The sequence below is a fragment of the Drosophila willistoni genome (genome assembly GCF_018902025.1).
Source record: "Drosophila willistoni isolate 14030-0811.24 chromosome 2R unlocalized genomic scaffold, UCI_dwil_1.1 Seg200, whole genome shotgun sequence".
NCBI lineage: Eukaryota > Metazoa > Arthropoda > Insecta > Diptera > Drosophilidae > Drosophila > Drosophila willistoni.
This window is the reverse complement of record NW_025814051.1, coordinates 35,192-59,764: the sequence shown is the minus strand read 5'-3', so window position 1 is coordinate 59,764 and position 24,573 is coordinate 35,192. Positions and strand designations below refer to the sequence as shown.

Below are 24,573 nucleotides of genomic sequence, written 5' to 3'. Positions count from 1 at the left end.
CTGACCTGTCGCTGGTCGAGTCTGAAAAATGTTTGTATTTCATATTGGAACTTCAATTACAAAAATATTTTATACAATTACAATGAAATCGTACATATATATACGTATATATACTTATACTTTCTATTAATATATATTTATGTATATATTTATTTCTCTGGCACATTGCATTGAATGCAACTCTCCATTTGGGCCGTGTAATCCTCAATTTGTATAGTTGTCTCAAAGAAATTGTAACGCAAGTGCACAGCCGTGGTGGCTGCATCCAGAATCTGTTTAGGATTGGCATTGGCAGCTGATATATATATATAAGTATATAGTAGGGTACATGGAAAGAGAGAAAGAGATAACAAAACGATTAACATTGTTGGCAGCTAGTGGGAAGGGTTTGCGGAGTGGCCGGGCGGTGGTTTCAGGCGTTTTCGTAAAATTGTCCACGCTTAAAAAGCCATTTCAAAAATAATTAAGCTAATTGCGCACTGACCGTGGTACATGGCCGCCGTTTGCCGTTTTTGCAACGACAAAAAGCAGCAACAAATCCATTGGGATAATTACCATGCCCCCAAAACACAAACACACATACACACACACGGATACGCATACACATGAGATATACTACTCCCCCATCTATGGGGGTCCTTTAGCATGGCTCTAGGTCCACTCACCAATGGCCAAATGTGCAGAGAGCGCCACTTTATTAATGCTCAGAGCCCAGATCCGCAAATTGTGAACACGCTCAACGCCTTCAATGCTTTGGAAAATCTGCAACACCTCCGCATAATGCATATAGTTTGGCGTCCCCTCCATTAGGACCTGTCAAAAATAGAAAAACCAACAGAAATTAGAAAATAATTTGGTAGTTTTTGATGTTCAGCTAAAGATTAATAAGTAAACAATCTGTTGTACTCTAAAGCAGAAGGTTAGTAGTTTTACAAAAACTAAACTTTTCTCTTTTCAATGTTTAAATGACAAAAAGGAATGAAATTTTATAATCTGGCATTCTCTTTATACTGTATTTTCGAAAATGTCTAACCAAAATCAAAAAGTTATATATCAATTATATGAAAATTTATAGTATATTTTAAAATGGCATCAAACAATTAAACATTAGAGGAAAATTTAAACCCGTTTTATTAATTTTTAATTAATTTTAAAAGCATTAAAATGAGAAATCACTCTTGAGAATCAGTGAAAATTTGGCTAAGTTACAGATTCGAAAAAGTTAGGAGTTAAGAATTTTTCAATTGGAACGGTAGAAAACCTACTGAAATAAATAATTAGTAGACATTCCTAAATATTCATAATCATTTGGTTAAAGGTAAAAACGGATAGTTTAATTTTACTAGTTAGGAGTGGTCAACTATTCTATTTTTTAGTCATACAATTCAGTTAAGCCTTAAAATAATGAATGAGTTTGACTTTTATAGTTACAATTGGTTCTTATTCAAGGTCAAAACTCCGGATGAAGTTTGGCAAAGTGGTTTAAACCTTCAAAAACCATATACTCTTATTAGATGAATCAAAATTTAAGAAACTGTAATCAAATTTGCTATAACATTCAGCTAGTGAGAAGTTTCTAAACTATTGTAAATAAGTTCGAAATATTTTCTTTTAGTAACGCAATTAGTTGATTTGCGGTTGACAAGCTGCCAATAACTTACCAGCAATGCATCCTTCATAATGGTAAATGTCGTGAAGAGCACAATGATGGAGAATACGAACGTGCAAATGGGATCCACAATTGCATATTCGGGCCAAAAGTATATCACAGCTGCCGCAAGAAATACGCCCACACTCTGGACGACATCGCCAATCACATGGATAAGAGCGGCTCTCACATTCATATTGACTGCCTCACGACCCGCTGGCCCCCCATGATGATGGCTTCCCGGTGCCGTTTCAGCCATTACGGCTGCAATTTCCAAATCCAAATTGGGATCCACTAGCTTGGCATTCTGATACGAATATGTGGGCAATCCGCTGCCAGGCAATTCAGCATCCTCCGGTGCAAAGGCGGCGCCACCCTCAAGACGTAGATTTGGTGAAGAGGCACACGGTGTGGATGTACCATTGGCATGGCCATGGTTTTTCGTCTTCTTTTGCTTCTTCTTGCCATTGCCGCCGCCATGACTGTGACCATGCCCACCACCCAGACCATGGGAATGGCCATGCTGCAACTGAACGCCCATGCTAAAAAGGGAGGGAGCGACCCAGAGGGGAGGGAAATTGAAAACGTTATCACAAATATTTAATATACTTGAAAATGTTGCAAGCTATGTTGCCGGTCCCCATTTCCCGCAGGTTACCCTCAACGACCCGAATGCCCCCGTCTTCTTACCCAGCTGCCCATAGATAGCCTGGCCGCAGTACCAAAACAAAAACGCATTCAAAAAGTTTTCCTCGCTTTTTTTTTTTTTGTTTTTTGCCTTTGGTTTTTGGGCGGTATGCGGCCAACGCTTTGGCATTGTTTGGCATTTTATTTCAGCATTTTAATGCACCAACAGCCAAACCAACGATGCCCGTAGCACAGTGATTCGGGGCATAGAGAAAAAATAAATAAAAATCATTCGGAAGAAGCTTCTATTAGGGGATAATAGTACGGAGATCTAGTTGGACCAAAAAGTATTAAGAGATCAGTAAAATTTTCTGACTTTTTGTCAACCTTTTTATAAAATAAAAGACTTAAGGAATACGCAAAACACCCTAAAATAAGGATCATACAAAAGACTTTTAAAAACCTTCAAAACAAATAACATATCTTAAAACTCTACAAAAGCAGGGTCAACTTATTGTTGAGAAATTTACAGAAACCAATAAGAAAATAATGAAGAAAAAATAAGATGGAAAGCGTATATAAACGAAAAGGTAAACATAAATTGTCTAAAAGTTATTGAAACATATGATACCCAGTTTTTTGGAAATATTTGAACCACTGTCGAAAAATTTAACAACCATCACCCCAATGGTTGAATGCAATGTTTTTGGTGCTCTGTGTACCGGAAGGTGTGTGCAGACCGCCGCCGTCTCTGACCGATTGTCGTCCAACTTCAGTCAACCGACCGACCGACCAACTGACCGACCAACCGCTCTGTGGACCCCAATGCAATACGTCCGGATGCATTGCCGCATGCAAATACAAATGTATTGTCGAAAATGGCAACCGGTTGACTAGCCCTTCCTCTGGCCCACTGTGCACACACCAGCCCTCCGAATCGCCCAGAACCATGGTCAGAGCACCATGCTTCTACTTTTAGCCTCACACGGCATGCATCAGGCAGTTAATAGCTCGGCACATTGACTTTTTATTCATTTTAAATGCTCCGACATTGCAGATTTATGGCTTTTCTATTTGGAGGGAAAAAAGGGGGCCATGGTCGTTGTCGTCCTCGTCATACCATCGTTGGTCTGTTGGCCTGCACTTAGCCAGCTTTTTTGTTGAAACAATGCAGTCCAGGGGCATCAATAAATAAACTGGCATAAACTACATACATCCATTGGCCACACACACACACGCAGAAACATTCACACACAGACAAAGACCCAAATTTAAACAGAGATCAAGTGAAATGAGTTGAGAAGCCTGAACAGGATGAGATGAACAGATAACACCCGCCGCCCATCATTCACTCACTCGAGGACTTTGATTTTCAACTAATTGACGTGACGTCACTACTGAGACAAAGACAATTTTAAGTGCACTGGATAACGCTGAGCACGTAACGCCAATGTTTTAAAATCCCATTAGGGCTGTGCGCTATACTTTAATGGCAACTGTATAGTGTTGGTGAGATGATTTGAAAAAGCATTAAAAAAATGTGAAACTAATAAAACGCGGAAGAGTAAAACTAGCTTTTTTATAGCGCAATAGATAAATAATCCAATGATAAAAAACAAGTCATTTCGCTACGGTGGAGAGCTCTTTTTTTGTCTTGGTCTCTTTATTTCAGCAAAAAATATTCTATAACCCAATACTCTATGACAAGTCAATTTCAAAAACTGTTGGTATAACTTAAACTGAGATAATAAAGAGTTTTCTCAAGAGAAAGTAATCTAACAATATTTGCTTCGAAATTTATATACATATCATGTGCAAATGAAAACATGAAATCAAAGTAAAGCTGGCTTTGTTCCTCTATTAAAGCAAGATTTAGTAGCAGAAAATTGGAAAAAATTTTGAAAATATGAAAAATGCATTAAAGAGGAAAGACTTTTCAAAACTGATCACTTCCTAAATGCATTTTTGTGGAATATTTAGTAGAACGTTTACAATTATATTATATGTAAAATCATTCAGTATTAAAAGAGGAAAAGCTGCTCTCAAGACCAAATCAGCTAATTAAATTTAATGGTGTAGGGAGAACTCATTTGTAGTTTTAAATTCATTCAATATAATACTTCTTCAAATAATTAAGGAAATGATTAATTGATAGAATTCATTAAAAAATAATAAATATTAATGCTCTAGGGGGGATTAGAGCCAAATACTCCAAACTGTTTATACCTGGCAACAATCCTTGATTTAATTCCGAAAATTTAAACCATAATATCCTATTATCAAAATCAACAGATTCTATAAACTGATTAATAATATTGAATAATGAATGTAAAGCCAACTTAACATATATAAACCCATATTTAATTTTCTTCCCTAAACGCTTCAGATTTTAAAAAACAAAGGACATTCCTTAAAATTATAAAATATTTACTGAGAACACTCTCTACTCAAGAATAAAGTGATTCCATTCTCAGAAAGAAACGAAGAATTTGTCAAACAGAAAAAAAAATTGAGAACAAAAAAGATTTCAAATGATTTGCTGTTGAGAAATTTTAATTATTTATATTAAGTTTCTTTACGCTCTTGGAAATGCTTAGGGTTCTCTTGCCTTTAACCATTTTTATTTCGAGGCGGCGCTGTCCAAAAACCAGGAGGAAACAAATAAATAACAACAACACTCGGTTGTAAACTGCGCGCTAAGATGAGCGTAATAAACGTGGCAGGCCGCGTCTCCTAGGCGAGACGGAGCGAGAGAGAGAGGCGAGACAGCTTAACGAGCTTCTCAGCCGGGTGACACCACAGCAAGCGATGGCATTCCCAACGTGCTCGGAGACATGCTCGGCACATAAGTAAAAAAAAAGGAAAAAATGAGATGAGTGAGAAAGAGACACAGAGGGAACAGGGGAAACACAAGACCAACCAAGTCGAGTCAAGATATGCGCTAATATTTATGTTCCTGTCAATTAAATCAGGACATGGTGTATATGCCACGTTTGCCAGTAACCAGGAGGTCCTGGTTCTACGTCCGTGCGTCATGGTCCTAGTCCTGGTCCCGAGTCCTGGTGACGATACTCGTTCTGGTTCAGGCTCCCAGTGTTGGTGTTGTCATGGCTGCTGTCGTTTGTTGGCCACTAACGAGGCGAGTAAAGATGCCGCAAAATCAAGGGAAATGCTTCATTGCGCGCTACAAATTACAGCGACACAGTTGGAACAACAATGGGGCAGAGCTTCGAGGCAGGGAAATGCTGTTGGGAAACTTTCGGGGAGTCGGAGAACCAATGGCATTTTTTGCGCTCGAGGACACAGCACACACATACACAGCACATTGCCCTGCCAATCGGATGTTCAAAGTCAAAAACCGTATGTGCCTGGCATTGAATCCATGTGACTGGGTACTAAGACCTCAACTGACCATGGAGCTGGAAACAGGAATTGAACTTGCTGCTACAATTTATATTTAGTGCCCATCAACGCGCATTTCTTTTATTTATTTTTACTTTTTTTTTTCTTCTCTTTTGACAAATTATGGCCACATTTGCCCTTTACACACACACAACAAATGTTTACACGAAATTGAAAATAAAATTGAGTTGCCAGACTAACAAGCTTTGGGCTTAGAGTTAGTTTCTATGTCTCAAGTGGCTGCCAACCGAACGTCGAAGAGACAAAAATTGGATACAAGAATTTTTATTTATTGAAAAAGGGCCAAGAAACTTAAATAGTCTACAAACTAGATAGAAGGGATAATATTATAAAGGTGTGACTTAATTTAAAGTCGACATTTTATCAAAAATAGGATGAAAACAGAACTAAAAGTCAGAATAATTGTAAAATTGTATCTTTGATAAAATTTGATGGCCAAGTTTTTTTACTTGAATGGCAATCAGTATTTTTTATCTTTTGTATTCATAAATGTATTCAGTTTTTTAAAAAATTTAAAAATTTCAAGACCAAGACAAACTTTTTTTGTTTAAAAATTTTCTATTGTAATTCAGTAAAACTTCTTACATAAAAATCTAAAATCTGAGTTACTCATTTTCTGGTTTTAAAAAACAGCAATTGAGCTCTGAAAATTGTTCAATGAAATTAGAAAATTTTCAATGGTTTTCCATGAATTTGGCAACTTGTTGTTGTTTTCCGTATGCCTAGCACACCCTTCCGCCCATCTTTTATAATTGCTTTAGCACCTATTTTCCAGCCCTGCTCCCTCTTCCGTGTCATATTTTCGCGGTTTTTTGCTCACTAATATGCCACTTGTTTTTGTTTTTAGCCGGGTTTTGCCTGCCAGACAGTTTTGTGTGCGTGCAAGTTTGTACCACCATCCTATTCCTGGCCACATTCTGTTGGCTGGCCTCCCTCCTTTTGGCTAATGGCCGTTTTAACAATGTGGAGTGAAGAACGTAACGAAGACCACTCAAAAGTTAACTCAACAAAAGCCGGCACAAAAGTTGGCTTTGTGCTAATTGAACTAAAAACTCACAACTAACTAAATGAAACTAAGTAAAAAGCCTTCTTCAAAAACAAGACCGACAACAACAACAACAACAACAGCAACTACAACTGGCAAACTGAAACGTTTCCTATAACGGCAAAAAGGTGGCCATTTAATTTCGTTGTTCGAACACGTTAAGCAAGAAAATCTTTCGAGCAGAGCGTTGACTTGGCTTTTCTATTTCTGTTGTTTTTTTATTTTATGGCAGGGATTGTGGAATGGTTAGAATGACCGAGATCCGCTTGCCTTCTGCGCCTGTCCCGCCTGCTCACCCCCTACCCAACATTCATCCATCTCTGCTGTTCGGTGGTCTCGTCCTTAAGCCAGGAGAGTTGCTTCAGCTGCACGTTTTTCACAATCAATTCACGTAATCAAACAATTCAAGTGGCAAACACTGAAAATGCCAACGTCAACTGGAAAATTTGCGCTACTACCAACAACACCAACAACAATATCAACGATGTTGGCAACTAGAGAAGGAGAGAAGAGGAGGCAACTAACACACACACACACACACACACACACACACACACATGGGCAATGTGCTCGGCATTGAACGCTGCGATTTATGCGCCAAAAACTATGCTTCGACAGCCACATGAATGAGCAGAATGTGGAAGGCGGTGCCAAGGGGTGGGCGAGGCGGTAAGCAGAAGGAGATGGAGGTCTGCGAGATAAGGGGCAGAAGGCGATTGGTGGCACGAAACTTGCAGGTGCTGCAATCGACGAAATCAAAACAAACAAACACCAGAAACAAAGCGTCAACTCAATACCCTGTAATCTACTTAAATATCTCACATAATTGGATTTAATTTTAAAGTAATTATGACCATATTTTTATTCAATAAACTTTAGATTTGTTTATCTAAAAGAAATACTTGTTTCAAGACTGATTTTAATTTTAAACAGAGTTTTTGTTGTTCTTAAACCTTAAAAAGTTTCGAAGTGCATGTGAAAATGTTTTGTGTAAATTGAAGTGATAGTTCAATTGACGATGGCATTAAGTAAAAGTATTAATTAAGAAGCAACTAATAACCAAAGGTTCTTAAAAAATTATTATTTTATTAGTCTCTGACTCTCAGCACTTCAAAATACTAATGGAGACATAAAAATAATAAAAGAAATCAAATATCCTAAAGGTAGACAACTAAAATGTAAAAATTATAATAATAATTGAAATAAGTAATTGAACACTGCATAGAGTATAAAAATAAAAAAAAAATCTGAATTATAACTCAGAAGCGATTATTTCAAATTAAAGATAATTCTTATTATGAGAATGAAAACTGTTTTTTTTTATATAAAATTCCTGCCACACCCCTTCTATAAATTCAAAGTATAAAGCTTTTTATTAAACGGGCGTAGTTTATTATACTTATTATTATCTTATATTTGTAATAAAGAATTATTTTAACATTTGAATTAAAAGTAATATTGATAATTTCGTAATGGGAAAAATAGTAAAACTGTGAGTTTCGATAATTTTCAAAAAGTATGTTCAAGTATTTGTAGAGCTGTTTATTAGACAAGTGTAGACTTTATTCCGATATACCCTTGTACCAACTCAGAGCAATTTCCACCTTTGGGGCCAGCCAACACAAACACAAGCAAAATCGTTGTCGTTGTCGCTTTTGCCTTTTGTTGACGCAGAAAAAGAGAAAAAAAAAAGTACAAAAAATTCTCACAAAGAAAGAAAAATTCTAAACTTGTGGAAAAAGTTGTCGCTAAAATGTGGAGAAAGTTGCCGCAACAACTGGCGGATGCCGTCATAGAGGCAAGAAAAAAAAACCCCACACCAGAAAGAAGACGGACTAAGAAAGCACTGCAATTGGAATTGGGAATGGGAATGGCAACAGACAGAAAGAGAGAGGGAGAAAAAGAAAGAGAGACATTTCAGCCATGTTGACCCATTTGCTACTGCTCTGCTCCTACTGAGGGAGGTATGCGGGGTAGGAGGGACAAGTTGATTGCGGCAATTGCAATTGGAAAACTGCCCAAAGGGAATTCTCTCGCGATGGGGACACAAAAGTTTTTGCAGTCAGTTAGTCATATCTAGAGGGGAATAATACTTACATGACATTTACCAAAATTGCCAGACCCGATGTGATCAACATGATCTTAGCGTCGACCTCATAGTCACCTGTAATCAGACGTCCAATTGCCAACCAGACAAGTATGCCAGTAATGACCCAAATCATGAATACAGAGGCCATGGCTCCAATTACCTCCGCACGGTACCATCCGAACGACATCCTGTCAAAAGATAAATGAATATGCGTAAAAATTGTTTTATTGTGAAATGTGCAAAGATAATGGCAATCAAAATTCGATAAAGAAAAAGAGTTCATTTAACTTCAAAAATAAAATGCTTTTCCCCAAAGAATAATAATGGCAACCTGTCGATTAAAACTTATTATTGCTTGTGGAACTGAAAAAGAATACCAAATGATCAAAGTGAATAATAATTAGCAGTATAAGAGACAGAAGGAAAAATGTAAAGAACATCCTTTTCCGAATTGTCTTTATTTAATTATGTTGCGTTGAAAAAAATAAACTTTTGAAATACATTTCACTTAAGCCTTTGTGGGATTAAAAGTTTTACGAGCTATTCGCCTTATTGGCCTATCAATAATCTGGCTCACCTATTAATGCATACTTGGTTTCCAGAATCCAAGGATACAATCTTAATTGAAAAGTATAAAGTTTACGAAAAGCTTATTTTCAATATAACTTATGAAATTTTTATTATAAATATATTGTAAACATTTATCTATATACCCAAAACTAAAATACATTTTCTTAGTTCAACACAATTAAACTTTAAATTGACATAAAATTAAAATTATTCAACATTTTATGAATTTTAACACCCCATTAAAAAAAAATTTAAAAATAGAATACAAAACCAATGTACATATGTACATATGAATAGCTGAGCTACTTAACCAAGAAAAAACAAGGGCGAATACAGTAATTAGAAACACAGAAAAATATCTTTAATAATCCACATACGAGTATTAAAAGAAAACCTTAATGAAATTGATAGCATACCCAAAACCATAAATTAAATTTCAAATTGAGGCGGTCCCGCCCCTGGTGGGAAGTCAAAAAAATTAACATGAGTTGATAAATGCGACCAAAATTTGTCAAATGCCATTTTAATTTGAGTGTCGCAGGTTTTTATTTTATTTTTTACTTTTTTTTTGTATGTTAAATTTGTTTCTTTTATTTTCATTTTTTGTTTTTTTCTTTGGGTGCGGTTTGTCCGTCCCTCCCTCAGGAGAAATAATCGCACTTTTTGGCTCTTTGTTAGGGGTTTGAGTAGCCGAAATTGTGGAGCTGGAGGTTTTGGCTAATGTAATGAGCGTTTTGCATGTGGGTTCCTTTTTCACAAATTTTTCGTTTATGTGTGTTTCAGTATTATTTTTGGTGTTTTTCGTTTTTTGGTCGGGTCAAAGTCAACACCTGAACGACGACAATGACGGCGGCAGCAAGGCTCGTTCAATTAAAGGACCTGCTGCCCCCCCTCTTCCACTCTTTGCCAAGGTTCTCGTTATAAAATTGAATTAATGGCAACAAGAAGAACAATTTTTGCCCGCCTGCTAACTAATGTCTCGCCATAATAATACAATTTAATTTCCAGCAAACATCCGCACCATCACCTCATTCCCCCTCACAGGACCCTCTTGTCTCAACCAGATTGTGTCAATGTATAGCTGTGTAGCTAGAATTTTATATTATGTATGTATGCACATACACACATACCAATACATATACGTATGCATGTAGGTATATACACTAAGGGCCTTGCATTTGCTGCAAGTGCAACCATTTGCTTAATGACCGGCTCTGCTGGTTTCGGGTTCTCTTTTCATTCTGCTCCTTTTCCTTCCATTCCTCCTCTGGCTACGACTCCGGCATTTGCTCCGGCTACATCCATACCTCGTGGAATCAGGAGCAGGGCGAAGGAAAAGTCTCACAACATCGTTGCCTCAATGAGCCAACAACGTTAGCGAGTCACATTGGGCTGGGAATATTTGATAATTAAAAGTAACTAGCCAAAAACGCTTCATTTGGCGGTGAAAAGAACTTTCGCATAATTAGACGAAATATTTTTGAAGTCAAAAAGAGGGGAAAAATGGTTAGGGACATAATATTAGAATATATACAACCTAATTAATTTACTTAGCAAACAAAATTGCATCAAAGTCAATAAGAGGTGAGAGATTATGAGAGAGAAAATCAAAGCAAATAGTCAACATACAAAAAGGAAAAAGATACAAATTAATGTTCAAAGCACTCCAAAAACAGTTCATTCGAGATTAATGTGCTAATTTAACCATGTTTTTATCTATGAGGTAACTTTTTTTAAATTAGTTTCATCTTAGAGCTGTGGATTTACCCTTTACGATATGCAATAGTTAATCGAAGTCTTTTCTTTTAAAACTTTTTGGAGAACCTTTGTAACATCTTGTAAATTAAAAACTTTTTCTCTTTACAAAAATTGTTTCTAAACAATTTCATAGCTATTTAACTTTCTATTATATTTGTAGTCGTTAAGAAATTTAACTTTCGCTATAATTTTCATAGTTTATTTAATGCATTTAAGACTATGTATATAAAACAAATTCCGAAAAAATAATTTTCATTTAACACTCTAATTCATTATTTATTATCTCAGGATGTCTCAGGAAGGTATTTTTCCAAAGGTTTCTCTATAAAACTGAGACTAAATTTTATTTTTTAGATTTTTAACAGTTTAGTTTGGTTTTGTAATTGTAAACACCCATTTAATTTCAAAATAAAAATACTTCTGTATAACATTTTTTTATTTAAATGGAGCGAAAATGTTATAGCATTTGTGAAAAATGAATGAATATTTTATTTGTGCAATTTCATTATATTTTACATTGAAAATCTAACATTCTCCAAATGGAATGTTCAGCCAACACAATTCTCTCCCCATGCCCCACTGTGCCTTCCCTCTTCTTACTTATGTTTAGTTTTAGTTTTCATTTTGCGTTGCCGTTGCCTGTGCGTTTGCCTTTGCAATTGTGCAAATGTGTTTTGTTTTGATAAATTAGGCTTGTCAACTCGGCAATGGCAACGGCAACGGCAACAGCAACGGCAGCGGCTGCGAACCGCACCAAGACTGAGCCTTAACCATAGTTTCTCCTCCACATGCACCCAAGCACATGCATCAGCAGTGGAATGCTGGGGCAATAGAGCCACAAGAGAAACATAGCAGAGGAACGTAGAGTAGAGTGTGTCTCAGTCAGAGACGGAGAGTAGTCGGAGACTGAGAAACTGAAGCTCAGGCCGAGGAGGCACGGCAACGGCAACAAAATTTACAAAATTACCATGCAACACGCTTGAAATTGCAAAAGTTTTTCATTATTCACTTTGTGGCTGCAGTCGAGTCGTCGAGTGAGTGAGATTTTTGCATGAATGAGCAGAACGTGCCGCTTCCGTTCCGCCCCAAAAGATCCCACCCCTCCTCTCACCATCCCCCCCACAAGGCCGTTGGGCCGAGAACGAGAACAAGATGAATGCTGAAGGCGGACCGAGTAGGTGGTATGAGTATGAAGTCTACGAGACCAATTGAGAAATGTGCATCGGCCAAGCGTACGCAAAAGCAGAAACAGAAACAGAACCAAAGCCAGAACCAGGACACCAAAAGCTGAGGCTCATTCTGAAGCTGAAGCAACAGGACCAGAAACAGGCCCTAAAAATTTTGGAGAAGGCTTTTCGCCTAATTAGACGATGGCGAATGGGAAATGGAAAATGCCAAAATGGCAACACAAGCGACAGAAATTATGAAAAGAAGATGCAAAAAAACAAATATTATATATGGCTATCCAATGTTGTATATGCTCTTGTTAGCCAACTAAACCACCCAACTATGGAATAAGACTAAGTAATAGCGAAATACATGTGATATCTTATGCTTTGAGTGATATTAATTTAAGTTTTTACTATTTTGAAATAGTTTTCAGACCAATCAACTAAATTCATCCACAATATAAATTTTTGTAATCCCTTACTTATAGTTTAAAAACTTCATAATTCAAACACATTTAAAGTTTTTCATATCACATTTCACATAATCACTTGAAAAATTCTAGAACTAACTTTACATAGATTTGCCTATATATTTAGATGTACGTAACATTTAGTGTCTACATTTGGGGTAAGAAATACTTGTTAAACAAAAAATTGTAAACTTCCTCAATATTTTCAACACGGGAATCGGTATTTAAATCCAGGCCTTAACCTAGAAAATAAATGACAATTTTGAATAATATAACTTTTTCACTATTTTTATCGATTTCAAAAAGTCAAAAATCATTAAAAAAAATTAAATATAGTTTAAGGGTTTATAAATATTCTTTTCTTAAGATTCGTTTTTTTAGAAAAACTAAATTAAAACATGTCTTAATAGCATTTATTATAAAATTTCTTATGAGTAATTTAAACCAGTTAAATCAGTTGGAATTGCCTAGTTTCGTTATAATGTTTCTTAGAAATGGGACAAACACTTCAAAAAATTAAAAGAGAAGTCTGTTTAAAGCGATCATAAGTGTGAAAGAAATAAATGAAGTTAAGACGATTGGGAGGATAAGTTGACTATATACTTAGGTAACGCAAGTCATAACTATAAGTCATGACTATGTAAATACATTAAGTCTTCAATTGTCTTCATTTAGCTCAGGATCATTGGGGTGTATGTAAGTATATCAGATAAAACTCTTTCCTAGAAAACGTAGGCAGAAGAGTTTGAGTATATACAAACAAAGTCAATTACAGGTCAAAAGATCCTTTAAAAGTCTATTATTTATATCATGTTGTGATGTCTAAATATTATGACAGACAGAAAGAGACCTTTTTCAACCAAATACCATCTAATGGTTACTGATTTCAGTGTAACATATGTAATTCTCAGATAGTCTACCAATTACTTGAAAGCAAGTTTCACTCTGGTACTATATGTATATATTTTAAGTATCCTAAAAATGGTTTTAATATACTTTCTTTTTAAAAATTATTGCTCTAACAATTATATATATAATATATTAAAGCTTAGTGTAACATTGAATAAAATGTCCCCTAGATAAATTTCAAGTTCTTTGCTAAAAAAAATTACTTTACCACTCTGAGGTCGACAAAGTCTTGAAGAATATCGTAAAGAAAAACTTAAAATTTTTTTCTATTGATTTTTATTGAGACTTTTGACCTCTCGGTCCTTTGCTGTCTAGTTTGTTGGCTTTCATGGCATTCGTTTCTTCCTTTGTTGTTTTACCCCCTGATTTTCTTGGCTTTTTTCTTGCCGTTTTAACTTACCGTTGCGTAGATGGTCGTCCAGCAATCCAGATGGCAAACAATGAGATCATGAAACTGGCGAAATCGGTTAGCAAATGTGCGGCATCTGTTGCTATGGCCAGGCTGTTCGATAGGTAGCCACCTGTCGATGAAAGAGATAAAAAAAAAGACGAACAAACAAGAAAAAAAATAAATAAATGCGCAAAAAATTAACTTCTCTCAAATCTGTCTGAGCACTCAGAGGGTGGAAATAACCGATGAAAGGGAATTCCCCGACAAGTCTGCCCACCCCGCAGCACACAAAACTGGTCATCGTCAACCGGAATGAAGGGACAAACAGCAAAAAGGAGGAGTCCTTGTCTGAACGGGGACAGTCAACCATTTTCGATTTGAGCAGCAAAGGCAAACGATGAAAGGTAAAGAAAGAAGCAAAAGGTAGGTAGGTAATTGCAAAGCGATTAACGACAACAGCCAAGCTAACGCAAGCCAAGTCCAAGTCCACATAACCGAACGACGACGACGACGACCAGGTTCAGGACCAAGTCCTTCGAGTGACGTTGCCACTCGAAAATTAAATGTTTATTGTATAACCAACCCAAAAACCACCCTCTAAATGGCAACAGGGTTGACAACAGATACACAGTCAGTCAGTCAGTCAGACAGACAGACATTCAGGCAGACAGTAAGCCCTTCCGGTTGCCATATTGTTGCACTTCCGGTGCTCAGTTTTTTAATCGTCTCGTCCTTTGTTGAATTTTTTCCCCCTTTTTTTTTCTTTTTTATGTTTGACTTACTTTTTTCTGTCTTTCTTTCTGTCTCCATGTGAGGTGAGTGAAATTAGTTAGGGAATTGAAAAAGGACGGTTAAAAGCAAAAAAAAGGAAAAAATGGAGGGCAACTCAAAGCAAAAAGATAAGAACTAAATTGTAAAATAGAGATGAAAGTCTTTTTGTTTTGTTGTGTTTTTTATTAAAACTTACCCACAATTTCTGCTATCATAAAAACCAAACACAAAATGCTGGCTATGATCAATTTGCGACGAGCCTTCACATCAACACCCTCGCTACGGGCTCGATGACAATGATCGCGAACTATAAAAAAATATGAAAAATACAATTTAATTGTGGGTAGGCAAATAATATGTATATAAAAAGTACAACACATAAATAAGATTACTTAAATAGTGCTTAGACAAGCGGATCAACATAACAGATAACAAATTAAATAATCTTGGAAAGTGTTAATCACCAACAAATACGATACGAAATGCAACAAAAAAAGAAACTTTGGCCAGAATATCTATTTCTTTCTTTTCACAGTTCTTTTATATAATAAAAGTCCTTTTATTATATAAAAAAATCGTGCTTTTCTCTTTTATATTAATATTTCGAAGTTGTTTTATATACAAATTAGCCCAAAATGAATGCAATCATCTGTTAAATCTTGAAAACATAATTTTTTTGGTCTTTAAAACAGCTTGAAAGAAGTAAAGAGGCGAAATGGATAGCAGGAGCCTTGTAATTGTTGGTACCTCTGCAGTCCTCGGTAGATGAGTTGTCTAAGTGGCCCAGTCATTTAGGCAACTTGAACAATGAGGATCCGGGTTCGAATCCAAAGCTTAGTGTGTACGGATGTAGTTTTCGTCTAAGAAAGCCCTTAGTTACCAGTGCTTGTAAAACATAGTAAGGTTGATAGTTTGCAACTATGTATATCCTATACTTATAATAATAATAATGTTGTTCCCTCTTGCTTGCACCCTTTTGATCACATGGAACGTGATCAAATTGATCAAATTTGGCGTGAATGTTGGCCCTTATCATCAACGTCAAAAAATATACTTTCCTTTTAATTTTTTAATAGAAATAAAAAACATATTTTTTAACCTTACAAACTACCTAATATAGTTCAATAGTAATAAGATTGAAATATGTTTATGAAGAACGAATTTCGAATGAATATCTGACTGGTCATCTAGTAATTTATTAATATAAATCTGTACTGAAATCATTTCAAGTAAAAATGACATTAAATTTTAAATATATTTTAAATGTTATTTTACTGATATTACCAACACATTTTCTTTACATGTAAATTTAAGCTTAAGAGTCGAACAAATTGAACTTAATGCACATAATGGTCATTTTCATCTTTAAACAGATTTTAATGTAGAGCCGATTTCATTTGCCATTTTTTTTTAAGGAGATAAATATTTTCCATTTAAAACTGACTCTCGAATTAAGATTTTCTTCATTGATGAATAAGAAATACAAAAAAGGTCCAGGAGTTTTCCCTTTTTGTTTTCAATTCTTTTTCGTATATTTTCTTTAACTTTATTTGCCATTTTCATTTTCCAGTGAATAAAATTCTCGATGAATTTTCCTTAAGCCTTCGCGCTTGTTGTCCCTTAACCAGTTTCGCGAAAGTGTTAAATGAACAATGTGAATGTGTGGCATATGTATGGCAGTGCGACTGGCTGACCCCATGGGAAATGCAGGAAAAGCTATCACAACCTACCGCACCACCGCCCGACCACCCACCACCTCCTCCTCCTCACCCTTTGGCACGCCCATCTGTTATGCCATTGAGCATGCAATACATATTTACAAAACAGGCATTTAAATTTATTTAACATGGTACGTGAATAATGACCACCAACACTACGACTATAACCAGCCACGCCCCACAAATGTAGATATGTATGTATATATACATATGCATAGGGGACTTTTCTACTGTTCCAAGAGTACACTATATGCTATATCCTTTTTTTTTTTTTGTGCTGTTGGTGTCAGTGACAGGCATGAGGCATGAGATGCACCCAGCTAGGAGAAGTTGCTTGGCTTGCTCGTCGGTTTGGTCTAGGAACAGTCTATTAAATACTTTATTGCATTTGTCGCAGCCGTTTTTCATGCTTTGTCATTTCCGCTGCATTTTCTTTACACTCTTGGTTCGCTTTTGGCCCCCACTTTCTTTTCCTCGCACTCTCTCTTTCTGCTATGTTTCGTCGTGGCTCCCCTGTTGTGCAGGTTTTCCCTTTGCTCAGTAGCTGGAACACCGAAGGAAACCGAAAAAGGAAGGTGGACTCCACATAATACACATGTGCATATGCTTGATGAATTGGAGATGGTCAAGTGACACGAATTATATCCGTTAATCCTTAATCTATGTTAATAGTTTAATTTGAATGAAGTAATCGATTAAACTCATTATGGAAAACTATTAAAAGTGAAGTTTCTTAGAACAATTACCAATCTACTGAACATCGCTTTGGTGAAATATTCGTACTCTTAGATTAATAAAAATGTTTAATAAATTTTTACCAAATTACTGAGAAAATCCTAACTCTAAAATACCTTATAAAAAGAAGAAGGAATTGCTAGTAATTCGTGTCACGCAAATTTCTCCTGTAGAGAGCGGTTTCTTCATTTGAATTCAGAGCAAGGACACCAACGCCTGGCCTGGTCTGGTCTGGTCTGGTCTGTTCTTGCCTGGCCTGGCGTCCGCTTGTTCATACTCCACAAACACACACATACACACACGCACACACACTCACTCATACACAATTGCAGTAACAATGCCAGCAGCGAAATTAAATTCCTGTGCATAACCAAAGCCGCCTCGCCTTCGACTACAGCAACTACGACTACTACTACTACTACTGAGACTACGAGGACTGGTGGGGTAAATGCAACTCTACGCGACGATTGTGGCACGTGGAAATTTCACCTATTAGACCCGCATCTCAGTTTGCCGCTTCAGCTGCTACACCCAACGACTCGACGTTCTTTCATCTCGGTCGTCATTGCAGCAGCAGGTGATGCATAAAAATCATCATACTTGCAATTTAAACAACTCCGATCCATCTGCATCTTTAATTGGTCGCCTTGGTCTGCTCGCGCATTGGTTTTACCTCTTCTTTTCGTCTTTTTTGTGTTGTTTTTTTTTTCTTTTTTGCTGTTCCCTTCTCTGTGTTGGCAGCTTTTGCTTGTTTGTTTGCGCAATGCGGCAATCAGAAGGTGCTGGTTGAGAAGGAGATGGCAAAGGAGGGGGATGGGGGAATTGGCAACTCACACAACAAACAAGACCAACAACAATTGTGCACTTCTTATAAATAATTAATGGCGAAATGAGGCCCCAAGTGTGCATATAAAAAGACGTAATTGAATAGAAATACATAAATCTGCTGACAAAAGCCAACCAACGTTGACAAATCAAGTGACGACACCTGACAACACCTAATAGAATGTACGTTACCTTGCAACTTTACGAGAAATGTTTCATTCAACAGAGAAAATGAGTAGAGAAAATGTTTAAATTCAATACAAACGAAGAGAAACCACTAGAAAAAACACAAGACAAAGCAAAAAGTAGGAAGGTAAAAAATTACTAGACACTAGCTAAAGCTAACGTTACATGAAATTCTTGATCTGAGAAAGCGTAAGTTTTTAGAACAGATGAAGCTGATTCTCGATTGAGTAAAGTCCAGTGCCGGCTTAGGGATAGAGAATTACAACAGAATTAGCAAATGCTACGAACACTGTTTGATCTTTCAAAGAATGATTCATTTGTTTATTTATTTACAAGAATGCAGTCTGAACAAAATTTAATTTGAAAAACGTGGAAAATTGTTAAAAACTCTTAACTTTCCGAATCTGTAACTTTGGCATTTTCAACTATACCAAATTCCGAATCAATTGACATATAACTTTTTAGAGTCGGTTAGATTTTCGCCAAATTGACTAAGAAAAACGCAAGGTAAACAAAAATACTTTGTTTAAAAATTCTTTAAAAAGACAAACAAATTGAGCAATTTTCATTCATGTCCTAAACTTAACATGAAAATTAATCTTTTAATTTGATTAAAAATCCCATGAGTCTATATTGGTTTTCATTGCTATATGCCCTGTACTAGCTTAATAGCTTGATGTAGTTTTTTGCAGTACAATAATATGTCTAATTAAATGTATTTACATTCTTTGAATTTACAAAACTTTATTTTTCGAGAAATACGGCTGAAACTGCGACTTTTGCTATAACTTTTTAATATGTAATTTCATATATTCCATTTACTACAGATAAGACTTGATACAGAAAATCACAAAAGAGATGAGTAATTTTGGTTAAAAAATTTTTCAATAAAAAATATGTAAAACCGTAGTTTGAATATGTCAACAGTTTAAATTTTAATTACAAAATAAACCAAACCCGAAACTTAAACTATTGAACTATTTTGCGTCCCTAATGAGGTTCTCAAAAAGATCTAAAAGTTTTTTAAAATGTTTTTCACAGTAAGGTGAATATCTAAAAAAGAAGTTTGTTTTATTAGCTTTAATTGAGATAATTTGGAAAGTTAGTTTTAGTTTTAGTCCGAATTACTCTAAAAATAAAACTTCTTCTGCATGCGGCATAAAATAAATAACAAATTCTATAAGAATCTAACCATATTTTATAGTCTTTATATAAAAAACAAACTAATATTTAAATTCTTTATTCAATACCTGCATTTGCATTTTGTATAACATCCTTGCTTTTGAATAGGTCCATGTGCATTTTACACAACTCATTGATAACAATAGAAAACACGGGTTGACTAGCAATTGAACCCATCTGGTTCATGTTCGACAAACGACTGTTATGAGTTAAATCAATTAATTTTGAAACAGCTGCTACCAGTAGTTAACTAACTAAACTACTCGTCTTTGGTTAGACAACATGCTTTGATCATTAATATAGACAGACAGAAGCTGCAAATTTAACTATGAACTATACAGAGAGCAGGTAATACAGAAGTTACCTTACCTCTACTACCTCTCTTACCTCTCCCTCCACCACCGCCATCACCATCTTGTCTAGACAGAAGTAAATGTCATTTAAGGTCGTTCAATGTCTGCCACTAAATAAATCGAAGCATCATAGAGAAGAGAGAGAGAGAACGAGAGGAAAAAAAAACAAATTTCTTCCTATTTACATTGCAGGGCCAAGCGAAAAGGAAATTAAAATTTAAAATTGACATTGCCCAGCCATCGATTTAAGGAACTTATATGCATACCACAGAATACATACATATATTTATATAGTTTTTCCTTCTCCATTTTCTTTCAATATATCTATACATAGATATTTTCCCTTCTTACTTTGAATGTTTATGGAAAGGAGGGCAGGGCACGGCAAAAGGAAAAAATGAGCTGGGCATTTATTTGGTCTATGCTGTGGAAACCGATGGTTGTCATACGTAGTAAATTACGAGCAACATTGCGACAATTTATAGCATTTTGGCCATAGCATAAATTCTGATTACACCGCCTCGCAGATGCTGCAATATTTTGGTTAGTGGGAACCTAGAGAGAATCATCAGCTGATTGATGACAATACCCAAAAGTGTTTATAGTCGGAAGTCGGAGTGGGCTATCAAATGTGGTTAGAAAGGCTCTCACCATACTCATGGAACGTTTCGATATTGCATTTCTCCAAATTCGCTGTCTTTGCATATAAATTCGAGGCTTCTTTCATTTCGCCAATTTCCGTGTCAATTATCAGAAATTGCCTAGAAATTTCACGTTTCAAAATTATTATAGAAGTTTGGAGGGCAATCAAAAGAGAAAAACGCTTTGAGAAAATCGTTTAAAAGAAAACATTAAATACTAATACACTAAGAAAAAATGAATTGCAATGAAATTTGGTTTGTTTCGATTGTTTGTGTGTTTGTAGATGGGGATTTAGTTTTTTTTTTTTACTTAATTTGTTTGATTTTGACTTGCCTGCTACGTTTTTCTAACGCCCCCGTCCCCGTCCCCTTGATAATTTATGAATGAGTGCAAAATGCTAGCAAATGTGCTAGCACCGGGTTAGGTAAGTGACTTTGGGGAATGACGGAAAAATGTTAGGCAGGGACGGGAGGGGTCGGGTCTATCCACTGATTGAATGCGACACGAAAGTGCCGCTGGCAGTTTATCACAACTTACCTTCAATGTTGTTGGAACGTCCATGTAAACAGAAAATTTGTGATAGTGTTGAGGGTGTCGAGGGATTGTTGTTGTTGGCGGCACCAGCTCCATCTCCAGCTCCAGCTCCGGCACCAACACCATTGCCACTGCCATTACCATTACCATTACCCTGCTCCAGCAAGTGAAAGGAGGGGGCTGTGCCATAATTGCTGCGACGCGTCTGTTGCTGTTGGCTGCAAGAAAACAAGAAACGAAGGCGAAAGTTCAGTTTAATCTTAACAAATCCAAGTTGGTCTAGATTTATCTGTCCCTCTTCCTCCCGCTCTCTCTCTTTCTCTCGTTATCTATATTGATATAGAAGAATGATGAGGTTTTATGTATATAAAATCAGCTGGAGCACTTTATTAAGAGTGGAATTTTAAAGAAGCTTAACAATTTTAATCAAAATCAAATTTTAAATTAAGGCATGAGTTCTATTAGTCAATTGCATCTTATAGTTAAATTAAAATGTCAAAGTGAACTTTTTAAGTAACGTAAAAAAAGGTTAATTGATAGCTAAGAGTCAAAACTGAGGAAAAGTTTTATGATATGAGAGTCCCAGCGGGAAATCGTCAAAGGGCCCCGTTTGATATCTACAAAAAAATCAATGAACTGCTTTAGTTTTATAGTTTTTAGTTTCAATTTCTAAAGTTGATAAGTTTTTATATTGAGCAACAATTAGTTGAACTTAAAATTTACTTTCATCACTAAATTTCTCTGATTTTTCTGGAGTTACATTCAATAAAAAAAATTGTTAAAATTAAACCCTGTTAAACAAAACAATGAAAAACGTTAATACGTTGGACCTTGGATAGTCAACTTTTAACCTATCTATAAAAAAATAATGTATGAAAGTTTTTGGATTGTCATTTAACATTTAACTTATCTTTTAAAGAATAGATTCAAAATTTCTCAAAAATTTGAAACATTAGCCATTTTGTGATTATAAGCATCTTTTTTAGATTGAAAAATAGAAGATTTTAACTAAATATTATATATCTTATTCAAATTCTAAACGACTGGAACAAAGCTCATAATTGACGGAACTAACAGATTATAAAAAAATGAATTCTATTATATATTTATTTAATACATTGAAACAAAGTAGAATTCTTTTATGGATAACATATAAAAACACGCAGGTAAAGTTCGTATAAATCATTACTTAATTTTCAAGAGAGATAATTTTGTTGTTTATTGTATTTCATTCATAAACAAGAAGAGGAGACTACAGTTTATGATTCTGTTGCCTCATCTGCGCCTTTTTTTATGAACTCATGATAATGCCATCAGTTCTTCTTTAGTATGTCAGCTTCACTTTACACATGACGCATATTATTGATATAACAGAAATAAAAATTAATTTAAAAAAATTAATTTAAATAAAAAGACTTTCAAAAATTGGACAATTTTTAAAGGGCTTATACATATGTTTGTATGTATTATTTTCTGTAATATTTTAGCACCATTTTATATATTTTTGATAACATGTTTTCTATGTTTGTTGTTCATTCATCATCATCATCATCATTTAATACAAACTATACACTCCTTTTCTATAAATTATATTTAAAAGAACTTAGAGGTTTCCAAAAATGTATTTTTAAATCAGACTTTTCTAGCTCAACTCATAACAAAACTGGAGAGGTTCTCATTAAAGAGGCATAAACTTATTTAATTTCATATATGTACATTTGAGTTCAAAGAATTTAAAAGAATTCACATTTTTTTCGGGTAAAGTTCGAGATCAATCTCATACCGTGTTAGGAGACAATAGGCGACAATATTGGGGATATATACATACATATATACAAAAATTTTTTTTTTTATTTTTTAAACTGTTAGAAATGCAACAGAAAGTTTAATTTTTATTCAACAACAAAGAAAAAAAGGGGAACTTTTACAGGAAACCTCTGCCCGAACAATGGAGCAACAACTAAACCAAGAGAGGAAGGGGGACAGGGAAAAAGAGGGAGAGGGAGGTAGTAGGAGTGATGAGTGGAGAAGGGGGAAAAAGTGAATTAAAACGCACTGTGGTTACCAACAACTGCGGTATTTAAGCAGACACAATGTAAAGAGGGAAAGAATATCCCCATCCAAGGCCCCCACCTCTAAGACCCCCCCTTAACACTTCCCTCTCGAGCTCTGAACTCTTCTGCACTTTTCATCCCTTCTTCATTACATCAATGTAATGAGCAGAGCTTCGGAAAACGAAACGAAGCACATGAAAAAGGGTTTTTTTGATAGGTGCTAAAATGAAAAGTGCAACGAAAAATTCAATTTGAAGTTTTGTTACTTAACGCAAACTACGATGACTACTTAAAGGCCACACCCACTGCCACCATACGCCCACATTATATGCGTGTATGTGATGTGCCCGTTGATAAAGTTACTTTCCCTCTGTATTTGAGAGTGTGTATGTGCGTAATTTTTACTGCGAAAAGTGCAAATGGCGCTAAACTACTTGCTCCGCAACTTTTCCAACGCAATTGCAACAAAAAAAGCAAAAAAAAAAAGAAAAAAGTTAAAAAAAGGGGAATAAAGAAGTGGAAAAGAGCAAGAGAAAAAGAATGAGGAAAGAAAAATATGTAGCCACTTCACTTTAAGCTTTCCTTCTGGACAACTTTTCCCGAGGCCTTTACACCTACACAAGCACACACACACACACACACACCTATATACCTACACACACACCTATATAAGACACACAGTTGTCGTGACTCCCACGGCGTGCGCTTTTACGCCTATTTAACAAATCAGCAGCTCATTTGCCTCTTTATGTTAATTTCGTCAGAGATTTTCTCCTCTCCTTTTTTTGAATTTTCACTTGACTTTTCTTCTATTTGGTTCGTTCTTTTTCATTATTATTTTTGGTAAACTTTTCATCTTTTCCTTTGGGGGGGAGGGGGGCGTTGAAAATTTGCACAAAATTTACGTGCATACACTTACATTACAATTGGCGTATCTTCGTTTCTGGACATTTTTTTCTAAAGCTTAAACAATTAATTAACAACAGCAAAAAACAAAAACACAAACAATAATTAAGAACAAAATTCCAAAAAAAGGAATCAACAAGTTGATAATCGAACAGCAGACAAAGAACTGAATCAACTGAGGCTGGAGTACCAAGATCCCGACTATCTAAATAACGGATGATAAGCACAAAAGTAAATAGCTGATAAATGTGGACAGATAAAACTTACAACTGTATTCGAAGTCTTTGAGCGAGAGCAGCGAGAACAGATCATAGTCGAGTGAGAGTCGTGTGCATGTGGAAAAGCAACAAGGAATGTAAAAACCAAAGACAACAGTTAAATATGTACTTATCTGTCTTATCAATGCTAAAGCTAAAGACAACTACATTTCTACACATTTGTATGCATGGATCACACGAAACACTAACTCGTTGTATTTTTTTCCATAAGAGTACCGTGCGGTATGCCGCACGTTTTGTTTACGTTTCATGAAGACAAGATTTATTGCGCTTAATGAAGAAAGTTAAAA

The 24,573-nt window shown here is 35.6% G+C and overlaps 1 protein-coding gene across 2 annotated transcripts; it reads right to left on the bottom strand.

The window, feature by feature from the left end:
* LOC6643479 (zinc transporter 2) lies at positions 1-24,170 on the bottom strand. Of its 2 annotated transcripts, XM_002066466.4 has the most exons (8): positions 24,019-24,170; positions 21,049-21,263; positions 15,067-15,177; positions 14,109-14,229; positions 8,841-9,020; positions 1,662-2,190; positions 666-813; positions 1-295 (listed from the first exon to the last, which is right to left on the bottom strand). In XM_002066466.4, the coding sequence occupies exons 1-8, from the start codon at positions 24,048-24,050 to the stop codon at positions 150-152; spliced, it is 1,482 nt and encodes a 493-aa protein (XP_002066502.2). In that variant the 5' UTR covers positions 24,051-24,170; the 3' UTR covers positions 1-149. The 2 variants fall into 2 exon arrangements, with proteins under 2 accessions (XP_002066502.2, XP_023032172.1); XM_023176404.2 differs by lacking the exons at positions 21,049-21,263; positions 24,019-24,170 and adding an exon at positions 20,521-20,658.
* Positions 24,171-24,573: the final 403 nt, after the last annotated feature.